The sequence below is a fragment of the Dinoponera quadriceps genome, unplaced genomic scaffold (genome assembly GCF_001313825.1).
Source record: "Dinoponera quadriceps isolate SergipeBrazil2010 unplaced genomic scaffold, ASM131382v1 scaffold192, whole genome shotgun sequence".
In the NCBI taxonomy this organism is placed as follows: domain Eukaryota; kingdom Metazoa; phylum Arthropoda; class Insecta; order Hymenoptera; family Formicidae; genus Dinoponera; species Dinoponera quadriceps.
Window position 1 is genome coordinate 157418 of NW_014554324.1, and position 18529 is coordinate 175946.

The 18529-nt window shown below is 47.6% G+C and overlaps 1 protein-coding gene across 3 annotated transcripts in view; it reads left to right on the forward strand.

Moving 5' to 3' along the window:
- The window catches only part of LOC106746836 (cadherin-87A), a 223162-nt gene that overhangs the window by 115293 nt on the left and 89340 nt on the right, over window positions 1–18529 (forward strand). For all 3 annotated transcript variants that reach the window (XM_014623909.1, XM_014623928.1, XM_014623918.1), the window contains one exon: window positions 9245–9300. In XM_014623909.1, coding sequence (XP_014479395.1) covers window positions 9245–9300 — 56 coding nt within the window. The remainder of the gene's footprint in view (window positions 1–9244; window positions 9301–18529) is intronic.

Below are 18529 nucleotides of genomic sequence, written 5' to 3' on the forward strand. Positions count from 1 at the left end.
GTCATCCCGCGTAGAAATTTCCCGTGATTTTCTCAAATGTAATGTAGAGTCTGATTGGAATGTCGAAAGTTGTGTCGCGGAATAGGTGATCCCACTGCGATGATCCAATTGGAAATCACATTCTTACCCCAAACATGGGACGAAGCCTCTCTTCCGCGATGTTAATTAGCTCGCTCGTGCTGCGTGCGACTGTCACCAACCACGCCCGGGATAACTCTTGTCTCGGGCATCGAATTTCGGCATTCCGGGATTCTCCATTCCTCAGGAAATTTCTATACGGCTCGCGGCCTAACCCCCCCCCCCCCCCCCCCNCCCCCCCCCCCCCCGGCATTTTTCCGTCGCGTTCAAAAACCGTGGGCATCGTATATTATTGACCGCGTCGTAATTGACAGGCGATCTAGACCCCGGTGATGGTGTCGGGACACGCGGTGGTCGGGAAACGAGCGTGTGCACCAATTAGTCGACATTAAACACCATCGTCGGTGCTTATGCAACGGCCATGAGAGTGCCCTACGGACTACTCCGTTTACTTATCGATGCCGCCGCCGCCGTTGCGGCAAACAGAGGCGCCGCCGTGGCCTAAGTTAGTTTACTACGGGAAACTGACAGCTTTAATAAAGTTCCAACGTAGATTGTGTGTACCGCGCTCGCGCACACCGTATTACGTGGCGTTAGAGCTGCCCAAGTAACGCGAGCTTTCATTACTCAGGTGGATTCACGCGCGCGCGACGGTAAATTGCGGTCAAACCCCTCCCCCCCTTCTCCCCCTCTCGAATTTATTCCCGTTGAAAACAGTATTGTTTCGAAATGATTCCCTCCGCGTCCTCCCGCTCCTTCTGCTCCTTATCTCCGTACACATCGCAGCTACTACGTGTTGTCGATGGGTAATAATGCACTCAACACCTTCGTTACTTTCGGTACGATACGGTGGTTCCTTCCTCCGGTTGCGACGCTACTCGTAAGTCGTAGAACCGCCGGCTGGAAGTCTCGAGAACCGTCGCCTCCTCGTTAGAAACGTTGTCGGCATGCGTCCGGATTCCTGGCGCTCGAGGACGCTTTCATCTCACAGCCGGGCACCTGCCGAGGCGTCGTCGCGTCAAACAGATTAAATTAAGAATACAGAGAAGCGCAACTCGGAAATTCATATATTCCTTTCGCCGGCGACGGGTACTCTGTAATTTGTCGCTCCTTAATTAACTTATCCACAGAGCGACGTCGGTGTGCCGAGTCTCGCCTCTCTCGCACCCCCCCCCCCCCCCCNCTCCTCGATGCGTCGCCGTTGTCTTGTCTGGACAACGTTGTATTGTTAGTAACTTTCTCTGTTTCACTGACGTGTTTAATAAGGCCCGGCGTTGATTGTGTAAATTATTAATGTCCACCAGGACAACGCGCGTCCGTGGACTTTTGTATTAGTATATCCTGTATTCTCTTCCTCTCTCTCTCTCTCTCTCCCTCTCTTTCTGTTTGTTAGTTTGATAAAGCGTCAAGTGCATAGATGTCCCTCCTCCCGAACAAAACTGTGAAAATGATAACGATGCGTGGGAAAAAATGTTTTAGAAAAATATCGTGTATTTTGCGTGTGCTTTCGAGTATAGTTTATTAATTACCCACTTTTCCGAAATTTTTCGTCACCGAGGAAGCCTCGAAGCGGACCGTAATGTTCGGTATATTTACGAGTGTCGGTGTCCGCGTGGTGAAAAAAAACACCGCTTTCACAACACAATTGTTTTATTTCCAGTTGTCGCGCTGTTCGAGGTATCGCTGTTTTTGCAGAAATTAATTCCACCCGACGCGCAACACCCTGACATTATCTCTTTCGCGGGAAATACACAAGTTTAAATAACAGGCGTACTTTGTTCTACCATTTTTTTAATTTGTCCCACCGCGGTAGAAACATTTTTTTTCGACACATTGTTTCGTACCGACAGATATTTTTTTTATTTCCCCACACATTGTCCTCTCTTTTTCGCTCGATATTTTCCCTTTCAATTCGAGACACTTGCGAGAGGGTTGGCAAGTTACCTTAATCGAGAGAGACTGCAGCGGGAGCGTTATCGGGATCCCCGCGCGCGCTTGAAGGCCCGCCGAAATTACGTTCCGTGCATTTTCGTCAAACTTAACAGAGATAAGTATCTCTGATGAGTTTTCCTCCGCGAGAGATACGCGCACGTAAGCGTATTCGCGCTACGGCAGCACGCTTATGTAATATTTCGTCATGCTTCGGTGCTATTCACTCGTAGAGGACGAAGGGCGAAGGTATTCGCATCTACGAAGATGCGCGCCCGAGTGAGAGCGCAAGTTATCTCATTAACCCGGAGCTATCGAATTCCGGTCTGTCAGAGGTAATGCATCATCGGGACGTCGCGGTGTGGCGTACGCGAAGCCGAGCTTGACGTGTTAACTTTAGTTCTCGCGCGGGTTTGCATAATTTCCGATCGGCTTCGATAACCCTACGCGCGGTAACACTGCTGCGCGCGCGGCTGTCTTATCTCTCTTCCACCGCCATTAATGCAGTTTGCCGTACTTGGACGGTCGAAACGTTAATAGTTGATGCGATCAATTCGGTTAACTTCGCCTTCGGCCGTTCGGCGCTCGACGATTCCGCGAGTTTCCTTCTTCGCGGACTTTTCTCCGGCGACGCGACCGGCGACTCGCCCGGACGAAACGATCAGCGGAGGAGAAACACACATGTACGGAAAATGGACGCACCGGTGATTTTGTTCTTCTCGTTCGTTTATAAATGGCCGAAAAGGAGAAATCGGGAACCTGGTCTCACGGAAAGCAGCAAGTCGAAGTTGCCGATTTCCTTCGCAAGGCTCGCCAGTATCGTCGGCTGATGAGAATTTTCAACGTTATCTCGACAAGCACGACGTGATTTCCTGACGCTAACCTGATGCTTCGTAATCGGGTGTACATTCGCCGCGTGAAAGCGCACACGGGGCGAATTACGCGCGGCTTTAATGCCACTCGCGGCAGAAACGAACGCTTCGCGCACGACGGTGCTAATGCAGAGCCGCGATGTGTCGCGTCGGCCGATTAACGCGCGGCGGCCATTTGCAGACTCGACCGCCGCGCGCTTTCCATCAAAGCGAAGCAGAATGCGTGGCCGCACGCGTAATTTCACGACGCGAGATCCGGCTCGTGTGATTTCGCGGCTTACCGTTGAGAGAGGCTCATCGCTCACGACGGGACAATGACGGACCGCCCCGGACAGAACATTTCGTTACTTCTGATCCAGCCCGGATTCGCCCGGAAAACTGTGAACTCTGCCTCGGGGAAATCCGCGCGGAATCGGGCTTTAAATGCGTAACGTTTCAATCGCGCGATTCTCGCGCGGCAAACCAAATGGAGATCCCGTTCGGCTCGTCAAAAATTTGTTTCGGATTCCATTTTACGGTAGAATCGAACGGGGCGTACGCGCCGAGAGAAATTACCGTTATTTTCAGCATCGGCTGTATCATTTCTGCGGTTTTAACCAGGACGTGCGTACGCGAGGTTATTATCATTGACGCGGTAAGGCTTAGTGGAAACATGATTCTCCCGGCTATATTTTTTTTCGTTCAATGACGATTACACATATAGTTATAAACGCTAAATATTTTCCTCCCCGGTGTACGAAATATTTGGAATATATCTATACTTTGTATTTATAAACATTCGAAATGTTTAAATTTGCTTTCACATTTCATTCTTTCATCCTATTATATTTTCATGCTATTTTATTATATTCTACGTATGTGATTGACTTTGGCTTTTTAATTCCATTTTACTTTATTGGATTTAACAAAAAATTGGTATAAAAAGCAAATAGATTCTCTCTCCCTCCCTCCCCGTGTGATTCCATAAAAGCAAACTGATATTATTTGCTAACAAATAATTTATATTGTATGTTTTCGGGAAAATCACGAGAAATTTCCATCACGTTACGGATATTTACTTAAATTACCTTGCATTTTATTCAAATTATTCATAATCAAATTGCTGGGAGATAACATCGACATATTTCGCGTCTTCTCGGTGGAGAACCCGATGAGAAAAACAAAGGAAGAAGGGGAATCCCGGGGGATTGGAGAGCTCTCGATTCTACCTTACTATAATAATGCTTACGTACCCGTAATGTCGAGTTGATGCTGTTAAAGCCGCGAATTTATTATTACTTCAGTATCCGCGCGCGTGACGCACCGAATCGAATCACGATTAGGCGATTAAATTACCACGTTATTAACAATTCCACTGCATTTGTGCGCATTTGCGCTGTGCATAGACACTTAGCGTGTATTAACGATCAAATATAACGATCGCTCTGCGAGTTGCGCGACAGATATGGCGAATTTGCAGATTACATTTTATCACGGCACGGCATCGATTGTATTTGCATAAACGGAGGGAAAATATTATAATACCTTCTCTTCACACAAGTTCATCGTACAATTTCACCTTATTTTCCGGCGGTGCAAGAATAGACTGCCAGTCAAGTATATCCTGCCGGGCAACATAATTTTTTAGTAGCAATTTTTTTTTTCTTAAAATATCCCTGTAAAAATGTATGTAGAATATTCGATCCAAGGGGCGCTAACGTTAAATAATTGGAGACTCGGACGGAACGAGAAAGTCCTCGTTTAATAATCCACGATAATTATCGGGATATTAATTAAAGAAGATCGGCGAGTCAGCGGCTCTGCGAGACACCGTTCGCCGGTCTCTCTTAATTAATATCTCAGCAACAAAGCCCGCCGCGCGGGAAACGGTGAGGGGAAACTTTTCCGTTCAGACGGCGCCGCTTCTTCACCCGCACGCGACGGGGTGTCGCGCTTAAATTCGGACGCCTCGCGCGCAAAACCCGTCGAGATTGTCGCGAGTCACTTGTCGCCGACGGGGGGGGGAGGGGAAAGAAGCGGGACGCCATTTTTATTTACACGCGTTTCTTGCGCCGTGTGATCTATCTTCCGATGTGTATCTTATTTCACGTCGGGGCGCGCGCCGTTGTCGTCGTCGCACTCCGAACCGGAGTGAGTGCCGACGCGGTGCATGTAGCGGGTAATGGAAACGTCACTCCGTGTGTCACACGGTGTATCCCGGTGCAAATGTTATCTCTGTTAACTCCGCGCGGCAGATAATGGGGGCGCGTGCGCGAATCGTCGGCGGCGGGAACCGCCGATATAACGCCGATGAAACGATCGAAACTATTAACGGGGGAAAAAAATATGATCGCGCGCGATACGAGATCACCCGCGTCGTTCATCACCGGCGATTAGCGCGGATTCACGTGCATTCGCGACGCGCGTCGTGACACTCCTCCCCACGTGGTGCACGCCAGTCACGGTGCACACGTGACGTCGTCGTAAAACGCGAATCGCCCCGTTTAACGGGGTATCTACCCGATTTAATGCGACGCCATCAAAGCGGTTAAGATGACCGTGCGAACGGCTGAAATTAATTTCCCCCGGCGATTAGCGCGAGCAATGCCCGCTCGAACCCGCTATCGTCGTAATTGAGGGCCGGCCGAGTGCTCGAAGGCGATATCTCGCACGTGCGACAATACGACGTGCATATTTCAATGCGCTTGATATCCCGTGGGTCTCCGCTCGCGAAGGGATCCCCACGGTAGCCCCTCGGTTTTCACGCGCTTCGTCCGGTGATTTGCGTCAAAATGAGAGACACGTATTTTTTAACGAACGTTCAATCGTTCGGAAGGTTCGGAAGGTAAAATATTCGTATGAAACAAAAAATCAGCTTTCATGTCTCCGGGTGAGGATATGTTTTGGAAGGACGCAGCAGAAATCGAGAAAAATTTGACGGTCTTAAAGGTACCTTTCACACAACGGTCTTTCCAGATTTTTCCAGAAAAATGATGTATTTTTATACCTGTCCTGTATAAATTTCCTCGTCTCTGTCTTATTCCTCTCTTGCGTGACCTCTTATCTCGACCTAGACTTATTCATATGTAAACAGCCATGTTCTCGTCTTCCTCGCTACACGGAACCTTTCGGAGCGCTGTAGTCATTTTCCTCGCGGCAACTCGTCAGGGCGGATCGTCTATGCGCGCACAATCCACACCGCTGGTTGCTCCGCGCGTTACTTTCGCTGGATTTTTGCAAAATTACCTCGCAGCAACTCGACTGTATAAAAACAAGCTCACCGTCTTTTCCCGTAGCTCGTGAGAGCAGTTTCATGAAGTGTGTGATAATATTTTGCGAAATAAGCAAAATTCCCTTTGTGCGGAACATTGGGATTCTCAGACGATGTCACGTTGAAAAAAGCTCCAACTGAAATTATAGTCATTTTCGGCGTCGACTTTATTTTCCCTTGACCTTTTAACTTTTTTCTCTTCGTTTTAATTCTAAACATAGTAGTAGAGCAATCCGTGTGAAATTAGTCCCGAAATTTCCCCAATGTTCCAAGAGAAACTTTCTACATTTCGCTTCGATCGTTCAACTCTTTCACTTGCGCGATTACAATTACAAGTATCAAGACTTGTTTCTTCAGCGCGACTGGACGGTACTCGACGCAGAACTCGGAGATCCTCCTCGATTCTCGCGCGGAGGCGCGTCGGTCCGATATCGCCAATTAACCCAAGATTGTTTACCAGCCGCATCACGAGGCGGCCCGTATTGAGCCGATGGTTCCTATGTAACCGGCGGTTCTATGTAACAGACATGTACATACCTATGGTCAACCCAAATGGCGAATGTCACTCAACCCGCCGATCGCGCACCGACCCACCGTGCTGGCAAGATTATCGCTTGCAATTCTGCGGCGGAGATATTCCGTGCTGGCGACGCATGTATCTCGGAGGCGGAAATCGCGGAAAAATGTAACTTGACGGACAAGAACGGGCCAGTGAGAGAAAGAGAGACACACACACCGGCTGGTTTTGCAGCGAATTATCAAATGTTCGAATCGTGCGCGTGACGCGTGAATATTTCTGCAGACGCGTCAATCGCGACGCCGTCATCGTTACGAATTAATCCCCCCCCGGTAACGTTGCAGATAATTCCGTTTAATTTCCTTTACAAGGCTGATGGTTTCTTAATCGACGTTAAAGTGGAAACGACATTAACGTGATATATAATATCATTTGGAGATTGTTGCTTATCTCTCATTAAGTATCTGTTACATCGTTGTTCCATTGTATTATCAATATTATTGATTTCCGTGTTATTTATTAGGCGTTGTTTCTTATTCTGTCGCGAGTTCCATATCTTACCAGCGAAATAGAACAGCTGGAGCGCAATATATGCGCACACACAAATATATCGTAACACCGATAATGTGGATCTCAAGTCGTATTTTTTTTTTTTTTCAAGAAAATTTACACACCTCGATATTTATTATTACATTTGATCTTTCTTATTCCTTGAACAGATGTCAGAGCTCGATTTGGCAACGAGAATTTGTTTCTTCCGATGCGATATCGTTCATATATAGATGTTACAATGGTGTCCGCGATTTCGCGTTTATTTCGGCCGCAGTCTCGGTCTTCGGGATCCGCCGTTTCGACCCAATTTGATTAAAGTTTCCGCCGAATTTACGGTCGAGGTCACAGCGCGTTCGCTTGTTCGGTTAAGCGTGGTAATTCCGTCTGTGGGAAATCGAGTTTTGTCAGTTTACGAACAGACAATATTTATGGCATGGAATGAAAAATTGCGCGCGCCACCGTTTTAAAATCGAGCGAGCGCGGCCGCGGAACATTTCGCGCGATGGCGCCGTCTCGTCACCGTAATGTCTGTTCGTTGGAAATTTTATTTTTGATCAGCGATCTCGCGAGCACGGCCGGCGATGTCTGCTATATCGAATGCGCGCGCGCGAATCGAGATATTCCAGTGCAATATAATCCGCTTAATGTGGTTATCTATTCATCTATCCGTTGATTCGCTTATCTCGTATCACTCGTAAAACCATTAATACAGGGTGGTCGCGTGCAGTTCGCCCGCGGAAAAGTGAGGCGCACAGTCGTGTGTCGCAAAATTCCCGATCTCGAGCGCGAATCGTCAACCGGCAGCGGTGTAATATTAATTGCAATTTTGCTGGTAATTGATGAAACTAGATTATCCGTCCATCGAGTTTCTATAATTTAAATAAACAATATGCACGAACACGCGACCTCATTAATTTATCGATGCGCAAAAAATCACATTACGCCACTCCTCGCTGACCCCGCTGCGGGGAATAATCGAGAATAATTTAGAAGCCGATGCGTTCCCGAGGAAAAATCGAAAATTCACCGTATTTTTCGTATAATCTTAATTTATCTCCCCTCCCGTTTCGCATTTGAATTTTGGCCATTTAAACAATTTACTGCGCCCCTTGGCGAGGTAGATTTTAACTGACACTCTATTCCCGCACTGCTGGAAAACATGATGAAATAGATGAGAATTTTAAAGGAAGACTACAGATTCAATATAGCTGCTACTATATAATTCGGATCGTTTCGATATCCCGGTGATAACCCGCGTGTTTGAGTACCCGGGGCTTTCGGGATTACTCGGATACCCGGGTGTACATATTTATCGATACTACCGGGGTACCTGGCTATTAGAATTAGAACCTAACCTAACCCATTTATTCACTGACATTACCTCAGTAATCAGAAAATAATAACGAGTAAATAGTTACATCGAGAGAAATTACAGTTATTTTCGGCTTCGACTATACTCTTAAAGTTTTAACCACAAAAACAGTAGTAGCAACATGTATGTAAAATTATTCTGACATAACAGTGATGCTAGAAAAAAACAATTGGAGTTCCTCATTCTTTCACTTATGATGATTACATAGTTACAAACACCAGAGAGTTTTCTCTCACCGTACGCGCGGGGAAAGAAATGTTGCCGGAACAGCAGATCGTCTTCTTCTCGCGCGAGTCTGTCGATATGTTTCTCCGTTATTTGTTATCGCTGGAGAAATCGATAATTTGTGTCATTTGAAATTAACCATAAACACTCAGTTATCCGGATATAGCCTAAATTGACAGCACTAATATACAATATTCTCTCTCCGGAGGAGTTAATTCCCGTTCGTGTCTCGAGCGAGAGAGAGAGAGAGAGAGAGAGACTTGCGAGCGGTAACCGCAAGCGTACAATTAATTAAGCGCGCTGATGCGCGGATTCATTTGTGTAATCGCGAGTAGCGACGATAGCCGAATCGAACGTTCTCGAGCGTTATCTCGTTCGATCCCCAGCCTCTTCCCATTGGCCAATCGGAAGCTCCATCGATTATCACCGCCGTCTTCCTATGCTTGCAGGTTGCCGAGGAAGCGAGCAACTCTGCTGGCGATTTGTCTTCTGGTCACTTGCACGGGTAAGTGTCTTCCACGTGATACCGCTACTACCGCTCGTTCCAGCCGTCGCGCTGAATTTATACAGTCATACGTCTTATCGCGGAAATCGCGGCTCACCCACGGTGATGTTTCGTTCGGGCCCGTTTCGTTCGTTCGTTTTAACTACGGACTTCTGCACGCGGGCCGCGGTCTTCGGCGAAGACAACGATCGACTTTTGAGAGATGGATGTGACTGATCTAAAAGAACAGGGACGAGTCGCCAAAATCGCGGCCGGGTAATTTTTCAGCGCAAAAAATGTGTTTTAAAGCATTTTCAAAGCGTGGTTACGAAACACAATGTAATTCGTTCGAGTTACGATCGCGTTTATGTTCAATAATTACGGGGAAAAGAATAACGAAAGAGGCACGATTTAGGTAACTGATGCGAATTAGGCAACACTCTTACACACCGATCGCAATTCCCGCCCTTCGCTGAACGTAGCTGTAGACGCTGCGCCTTCTTGTGAGAGAGGCTTGAAGACAAGATTGACGAACAGCTCTATTCTCCTCCTACATGCGTGCCATCTTCGTCCAGCTTTCCCCAATGGCAGTCAAACTGGACAGAGATAGAATGCCCGCGGTAACGCGAGGGGAAAAAGGTTTAATTGAATTAACCTGACGACGACGAACAGACCGAACGCCGGAGGAGACGGAATTTCTGCTTCTTCTGAAGCAAATTCTGTTCCCACCAGCCAGACGTTCCGTGATCTTCGGAGCGAGACGCGTTCGGTTTGTTCATCGTCAAGGTTAATTCAATCAAACTCTCTTCTCCGTGCATGACATCCTCTTCTTCGCAGCGCCTCTCTCGAGGAACGCTCGGTTCTTCAACGCACACAGACATAAGTCCTGTGGTTTTTGCTTGCTGAAACACGTCCCGCCACGTGTCCACGAATGTCCATGAGCGTTTCTCCCCTCGTCGTTGAAGAGAATTTCATTCGATTCCTCGGGTGTGTTAGGCCCTTCCGTCGCGTTCGTTTAAATTCCTGCGGCAAAATGCGGCGATCGCTGAAAGTATCGCGGGCGATCCGCGCGCGTGAAACTCGCGAGGACGTCGCGCTGTTCCGAAAAAGAAAAGGGGAGCGTCGTTCGGAGGAGTTATTTGTTGTCCGCGTAAACAACGTCTCTTCCCCTCCCCCCCCCCCCCNTCACGTAGAGAATGTAAACAAACTCGAGACATGTCCCCAGAATCGTACTTACAGCGTCCCGTTTGCCGCCTCGCCGCGCGCTCGCAGTCCGTTATTTCCGATGTTTTTCCGTTAATTTCTCAATAACCAGTACGTGGAAAATCGTGAAATGATTGGAAGAGAGAGAGAGAAGAGAGGCGGGAGTTTTCCGATTCAGTTGAACGCGCTACGCCTGCTGATGAGCGGTTAATTATCAGATATCCCGGTGCGGGCGCGTTCGCGCGCGTGTATTCTTCTAATAACACGTTGAATGCCGCGATGCTCGCTGACGGCCCGTCATATACTACGATATTACCCGGCTTATTAAGTTACATATACATATGTAAAGTATAATTAACTCAAGTTACATATGTATATAAAGTTTAATTAATATATGAAGTTACATATTTAAAATATTTCCATATGACAAATTTGGTTCGTACAGTCGCAGCAAAGAGCCGATGAAACTACGTGGAAAGATGTATCTCAAACTATATTTGCATAGCGTACTTTTAACGTTTTAACTGTAAGTTGGGCGCTTTTGTGTACGATCAATGGAAGTCGTCGCGGCGGTAAACGTGTTAATTATTGCTTTTATGCGGATACTTTATTCTGAATACCCTCGTTACCCACGAGGGTGTAGAATGCGCGCTTGAGGGGCGTTTGCTTTTATATCGGTGAGAGGACAACGACGAATTCGCGAAGGCGACGTCGGTGTTATTGTAAATCACGTCGCTGGAGTTACGCTTGGGCGAAGGGACGGCGATTTAGATATCTCGTTGTCGTTGAACGTGATCGAAGCGGCGAGTATCCTGGCAATACGCGAGGGATGGTTAGGCGCCACAGGGTGGGCCGGGAAGGGGGTGCACAGGGACGGGGGAAAGGCGTTTCCTTCTTCCGGCGAGGAACAGGAAGCTTCTAGCGAACTACCTCTCTAGTTTCTCTTTCTCTACCCTTCGCCGTTTTTCTCCCGTTTCCTATCCGTCTTGTCTTTTTTCCTTCTCCCGTTCCTCCTTCCCACGCTTCTCCCCCCCCTGCCTCCTCCCCTTCATCTTCGTATCTCGACGAACCCGAGAAATGGTTTCCCCCGCGAAGGAAACGCGGCGCAGCTTTTCCTTTTCTAACGTCTTTTCATCATCTCCCCCCCTCCGTCTACTCCCCCTCCCCCTATATCTCTCTCTCTCTCTCTCTCTCTCTCATCCTTTCGTTCTCTCCATTCTCCAGGTTACAAATATATATTGCAACTAACGCTGATTGCGGGTAATTTAGCAAAGCACCGCGCGCTTATTTCGCCTTCGGCTTCGCGGAAGCCCGACGTCTGTGTTTCTCTCTCGCAGTCATCTTCAGTTTATCCGCTAAATTTTCAGATATTACATTAAATTTTATTACGATGCACGCACGTGCTCTTCCCTCGCTGGTCTCTTTTTATCAGACACTTATCCGTGTATACCGTACCTCGCGTCGACTCGCGTAATTATTTCCATTTACCGTTCGACTAATTCGTTCAGGCGTCCACTTATTTAGCCTCGTAATGTGGAATGAATGGTATCTCTTTTTTTTTTTTTTATTCCTCTTCCCGCACTTCCGAGGTATAATACGATTCATTCAGTACTTGCCCATTTACTCCTTCGCTCACTTACTCTCACACCATCTCCGCGTCGCGCTCTATACGTATTCTTTTTTTATAACTCCTGCTTTTGCTCCCTATATTTTTCCCCCGCTTTCTCCCTTTCTCTGTGACGTCTCTCTCTCTCTCACTCACTCACTCACTCACTCACTCACTCTCTTTCTCTCTCTCTTTCACGTCTCTTTTCCTTCTCATCCAACGCCGCTCGTCGTAAATCCATTGCGGCGTGCTTCCTCCTCTTCTCCCACTCCCTCCGTCTCTCTTACTCTCGGCAGCTATTTATTATTTGCGCGCGCGTTCCGCATTTGCATTTTTAAGACGTTATTCTGACTTCCTTATTAACCGCCGTCGTTCGCCTCCAACGTTGCCCTCGACGTTCGCGGGTCCGTGAATTTGCCGGCAATGAGGTTTCCTCGCCGAAAGATCCGTCGGTTCACTGATGGCCCGGTAATTTACGTCGAACGCATGTTTGCACTTGCAGTCGGTAGTTTACTTATCTTCAGAAAAAGTCGTTTTCATTTCTGCGATTCTGCGAATTTTCCCGAACAAGTATCTTCGATCGTTTCCTGCTGAAGTCGCTTTGCAGATCAAAGTTGAGAAACACCGTTCACACACCTATCTGGTCAATTAGCTCACTGCTTACGTCTTATCGCATACCTCACAGCTATTATAGACGGTTCTTAACAACTCGGGAAAGAAAACACCGACTCACCTCGGGAGCAGCTCGGCTTTCATCTTTTCGAAAACACACCCGGAATCCCGTCGACGTCGACGAAAATGGCGGCAAAGGCTCGAGAATACTCTTTCCCCTTTCTCCTATTTCCCCTTTTCTTCGTTTTGGATTCTTTCGATCGGACGCCAAATTCTCGTCGAAGCGAACGGTAAAAGTGTCGCGGCCTTTATTAAACGTCCGACCGTGCACGTGTCATCGCGCTCCGGCGCGACCGAAAGGGTTAACCGTCGCGCCATTCAGTGGCTTCTTGTAGATACGCCACGCCGAGATGGGGATTTATTACCCCCGTCCTCCCGGGGAAAAGGAGGCGGAACTTCCTGGCTCGCGCGAAATTCCCTCGCATGGATTCTCCTTCGGGCTGTTCCGCGGCTTCCGCATCGTTGCTCAAGATCATTGACTGCGCCGGGAGGGGGGAGTCGCGAGGGAAGTACTTTGGAATCCGACCGGTCGGTCGGTCGAAGGGGTCGCACGATTGATCATTCGGCGGGGAACGTTTGAGCAGTTACAAATACATGCAATCAATCGTGCGCCCTAATGGCGCGCCCGAGTGCATCGCGTGCAGCGTAACTGCACGGCGATACCTCGCCTCACGCACCGAAAGTATTTTCCCGAGTGCATTAATCATTCAGCTCATCTGTTCATGCACTGCGACGCGGCCGCTCGAGTTCGATCCCGAGCCCGATCGGTCGCGGTATCGTTTTTCGATACGACTCTCCCCCTCCCGGGGGGTAGAAGTTAATCCCGTGAGTTCTCATTTTTCGGGTGATTTAAACGCCGTGCAACAGAGACATACGATATTATCAACGTTCAGTAACTCCGTTTCGTCGTTTTTTTCTCTTTTTCGTTTGGAAATTGGATCGATAGGACCCTCGTGTGCGCTGCTGACGATAAATGTAAAATATAAAATTAGGGTGAGACGAATGAATGCTTTAGAAACTGATTGTGCGAGGCGAAAATAAGAAATGGCTTGTGAGAGTTGTCGATGGGCGTGATAATATTACGTCAACAAGAGGATGTGATGATATTAATTTCGGCGGTGTCGACACGGAGGCTGTATTTTTCGCGCAATGTTACGAATTTGAGGTGGATTTAGTATTAATTAACTTAACACGTTGATTGCCACAAAACTTTTCACGATTCTAGTCTAAGAAGCCAATTTGATTTAATCAAGTAATGAAGCGACGAGATAACTCGTAGTTGGCGTCCTGGGTAAGTAAACAACCTACGAGATATCTCGTAGTTGGCAGTCAACGTGTTAATAAGGCAGAACGTGAAGTGGAGTTATATTATGGAAGCTTCTGAGAATTTAATTATTCATTTATTTAACGCGTAATTCCACTTTGTAAAAGGAGGGCGCACTGAAAGAAAAAGGCGCTACATTCAAGTAAGTACTTACTAGGAAGTATTGGGATAATTATTTACTCAATTCAAGTAAAATAATTACTCCAATACTCTTTAGTAAATATTTGCTTTAATGTCGCGTTTTCTCAGTGTACAAATAAAGCAAAACAGACTGAAATGAGATAAAACAAACTATAATTACCCTCGGAAAGATTGGACGGACTCGAAGGCAAAGCTGAGAGATCTCCATTCCGCACGGAGAAAACAGGTCTTGCTGGAAAAAAAGCAAATTGTTAATGTAACGAGGGAGATTTGTTACACGGAAGAAATAATTTTGTTGTTATAGCGAAACGTCGTTGCGACAGCAATCAAATTTATTCGGTATAACCAAATTATTTTGCAGTTCATATACCCGGCGAATAGCAATTAATATTCTTAACAAATCTTTCTGCCGTCCAAACAAACTTTTTTCGTTGTCACTATATTAACAAACAATTTGCAGTCCCAGCAAAATTCGTTTCTTCCGTGCCAAGCCCAATGGGGTGTAAAAACGCATTAAAACAGCGCGTTAGAGAGCAGTTTTGTCGTCTGTCGTCAAAAAAGAGAAAGAGGGAGGGAGAGAGAGAGAGAGAGAGAGAGAGACACAGATTCGAACTCATACTTGCATACTCCAACGCAAAACACTCGCTACACGGCTTTGCTCATTAGTACGTTTGCCAAAGAACAACCGTCGGTTACCTACCTACGTCTCCGTCGTCGTCGTCATTGTTACGTCGTTATCATCCTCGTCGACATTGTTGGCTGCCATTTCTCAACGCACGCTTCCACCGAGACTCATTCACGGCCACCCCGTTAAATACGGCACCAACGAGCCAGAGCAACGAGTTTCCGATAACGCCGGATGCATCGGAGCGTGTTACCGGATAATGTGTCCCGCGCTCAATAATACGCGACATTCGCCTCCGCTCAATCGCGTTCGATCCTCCGTCTCGATCGCCCCCTTTCCTGTCTCCGCGCCCCACCGATGCTCGTCCTTCCATCCGACTCTCCGTGTCCATATTTCCTGCTCGCTTCCTCCCCCCTCGGACGTCGTGGCAATTTTACCGAACAAAACTACATCAATTTCTCCACCGCATAAATTTGTCAGCGTTACCATTTGCGTTTTGTGGTCTCCGATATTCTTCGAAATTTGAGCTTTCCCCTCGTGCGTGTTCCAAAATTTAATTTGAACTTTTTTTTTTCACCACAGGATATTCAATATTATTAGATTTCGCGGGATGGGAATGTATTTTATCGAATGAATATTATTGAAATATCATCTAACGCGTGGGTGATATTCTCCCGAGGATCGCCCTTAATTAAAAAATAGGATTGATAGTAAATTCGTCGGGAAAATGACCGTTAGGATTTAAGGAAAACTTGACAGTTAAGCGTTCTCGCTTGATCTCTTGATCTCCAGTTCTCCCGATTTTAATTCTCTCGCTCATGCGACTACAGTTGTAAATAACAATAGAGATTCCTTGGTGCATTTTTTTCCAATTTATCGGCAAATTGTATCGCGATGTGAGTTTACGACGGATATTAGGCGCGCAATTAACTCGAAAACGAGCCAGACGCGCGGCGAACACGCTTCGGAATAAAACGGGGTGGCATCGTTTCCATTCCGTGACCCACGAGATTTCCCACCCTCCCTCGCTCGCTGCTTAATCGCACTGCGAACGCTTACGAGCGACTTTGGCGAGCGAACGCACGCGATGTGTGCTAGTGTCGGTGTTAACAAACAAAGGAGTTACCCAAGAGTTTCACGCCAATCAAAGGACCGTGCGCGCGCGCGCGTTCCCTCGTTAGCGAATTCCAACGTGAGCGCGTCGAAATACGTCTCTCTCGTTCGCTCTCTAACGGCGGACCACGCGCGGACCCGAACCACTGACAATTTGCGACTGCTTAAAGGTAAGCGGCGCTCCGCCGACCACGCTCGAATTTCGCCGCTTTGCCGAGACGGTGGGCGGGTATAACGAGCTGGGTGGATTGGAAATCGCCATTTTCCTTCCAAGACTCGTGTTTCCTTGCCGTATCGAATTATGACGTCAAACGCGAAACATCGCGTCTCGGATCCTGTGACAGCCGAAAGTCCGTCCGCGCGCCGTTAATTGGAGATATCGCGGTAGATTGATCGTTAACGCGAAGATCGAAGTTAAAATAGCACGAGGTAAGCGAGAAAAAAGGCATGCAGGGCTCGTGGATCTAAAATGTTACTGTTGTGATTAAGTAGGTAGTTATTCGTAACTCCGTTGAGATAGTTGGATTTACCCCCCACCCGATCAACCCGCGTCGTCGCGTTGAAATCAACGTCTCACGTGAGATAATTGGATTCGTATTCGGAGCTAGATCTGAGTATTTCAGTTCAACAACACGCGTATCTGCAATCGCGATTCTACTCGGAAACTTACATCCAGCTGTGAACTCAAACATGAGTATCACTCACTCGAAACAAGTTTCATCTAACTAACTGTTAACGGAGACTTCAGAGACAGATGTGAGTGTTTTCGGTTGAACCGCGCGCTTACAAATGCAATGTCGCATATATTGTGCGATTCGAATAAGAAAAAAAAAAAACTCAAATCTAACTCCAAATTCGAATCTGAGTATCTCACGCGGGACGAGTTTCAAGCATGGACGATTAATACGGGCGTAACGTTGACGTTGAAGTAATCGGAATGCGAAGACCGAGTCCGCTCTCTTCATCTATTCGCGCAGATCTGAGATTCAATTCGCGACGTTACTCGTCGACGTTGAGAGAAGAAACACGCTGCCGGATCGTAACGGGAATCCGGATAAGCGCAAAAACCAGGGCAAATAGAAGCTCGGTAAGTGATCGGCGTGTCATCTCTCTCTCTCTCTCTCTCCCTCTCTGAAAACTCTCTCTCGACCTAGGGTTAGATACTTTATCCGTCGTTAACTATCACTCAGCCGCAAACGTTATCGAAGACAACGTTATCGCATAAAGCGCACGCGATGCACCGTGCACGCGCCATCGTTCCGGAAGTGATCCATCATATTTCGTATATATCCGACATACCATTTTCCTCCTCCCCCTCCACCTCGTCAGTCCGGTCGCCGTGCTAAACCTTGGTAATCCTCGGCTCGTTATCCGCCGCTATTAGTTTTCCTTGACGTTTCTCTCTTTGTTAAAAGAAAAAGCGGGCTAAAGCTGGCGGGACGACGCCGCATTACTTTTAAACAAAAATGAGGTGGACTCTCGGGCTTGCGCGCACAGACGTTCGCGGCGGCGCGGGGAGCGGGGGAGGGAAGAGGAAGGAGGAGGTCACCGCTTAAAAATGGTGAGACTTGCGCGAGCTGATGGCGGATAAATGCGAGGCACGCGGCGTCATTTGGAAGATTCGTATCTTCCGGTAAATTCACCGCGCAGCGCCCGAACGCCCCCTCCCCTCTTTGCACGCAAAAAACTTCGTATCTTCCTTGTTAGATCAAGAGATTAATCGAGCATGATGGATAAGAAGCTACACTGAGGAAAGAAATATCCGATACTCGCAACTATAATCGCATATTTTATTAAATAAAAAAAGAAAATCTTCGCTGTGTAGTGAACGTTATTACAGTACGATAATAGTCATAGAGATCGCTCAGTTTCGGAATGTTTTCTGAGATCTCGAATAAGATGAAAAACTCGATATTTCTTCAGGCATCCAGCGAGGCCTGCCCGTCTCCTCTTCAATATCTAAATCGGTTATCTCCGGCAAGACAGGATTTAATAAAAAAGGAAAAAAGGGAAGAAAAAATGGCGATAGATGCGCAGGAACTTGATAACCACCGCAAAATGTTCGCCGCCGACGTTCCCTACGTTCCAATAAACGTATCCGCACACCCGCGTACAAAAGTCGCGCGCTCGTACTCGTGAAATTCAAGCTAGCTGGCTACAGAGCGCGAAGCAATTTTTTAATAAAGTCAGGAGGAACGCGGTGGGGGGGGGAGGGGAGTAGCTCCGCACTTAGTCGCGCGTGTTTATGCTCGCGCGGCGGAGTCCCTTTTAAAAAACAGGGTACGCGCCGAGGAGAAATAAAGTGAGGTGGTTCGCGGATTAACTTCCGGCCGGGCGTTGAATAAATAGCCGTTTGTCTCTTCAAGGACGACCGGAGTACCACGGGCGCTCCTCCGACGCAGGTGTGTACGTGTCCGAAAACGGGGTTAACGTGAAATCTAGCTCCCGTGCTCGGGCGACCGCGAGAAAGAAGTTATTAATGTCTCGAAATTAGAACAACCGCGACAAAAGTTACATCGCACCCGGTAATCATGATACACGACACGCTTGCATCCCCCCCCCCCCC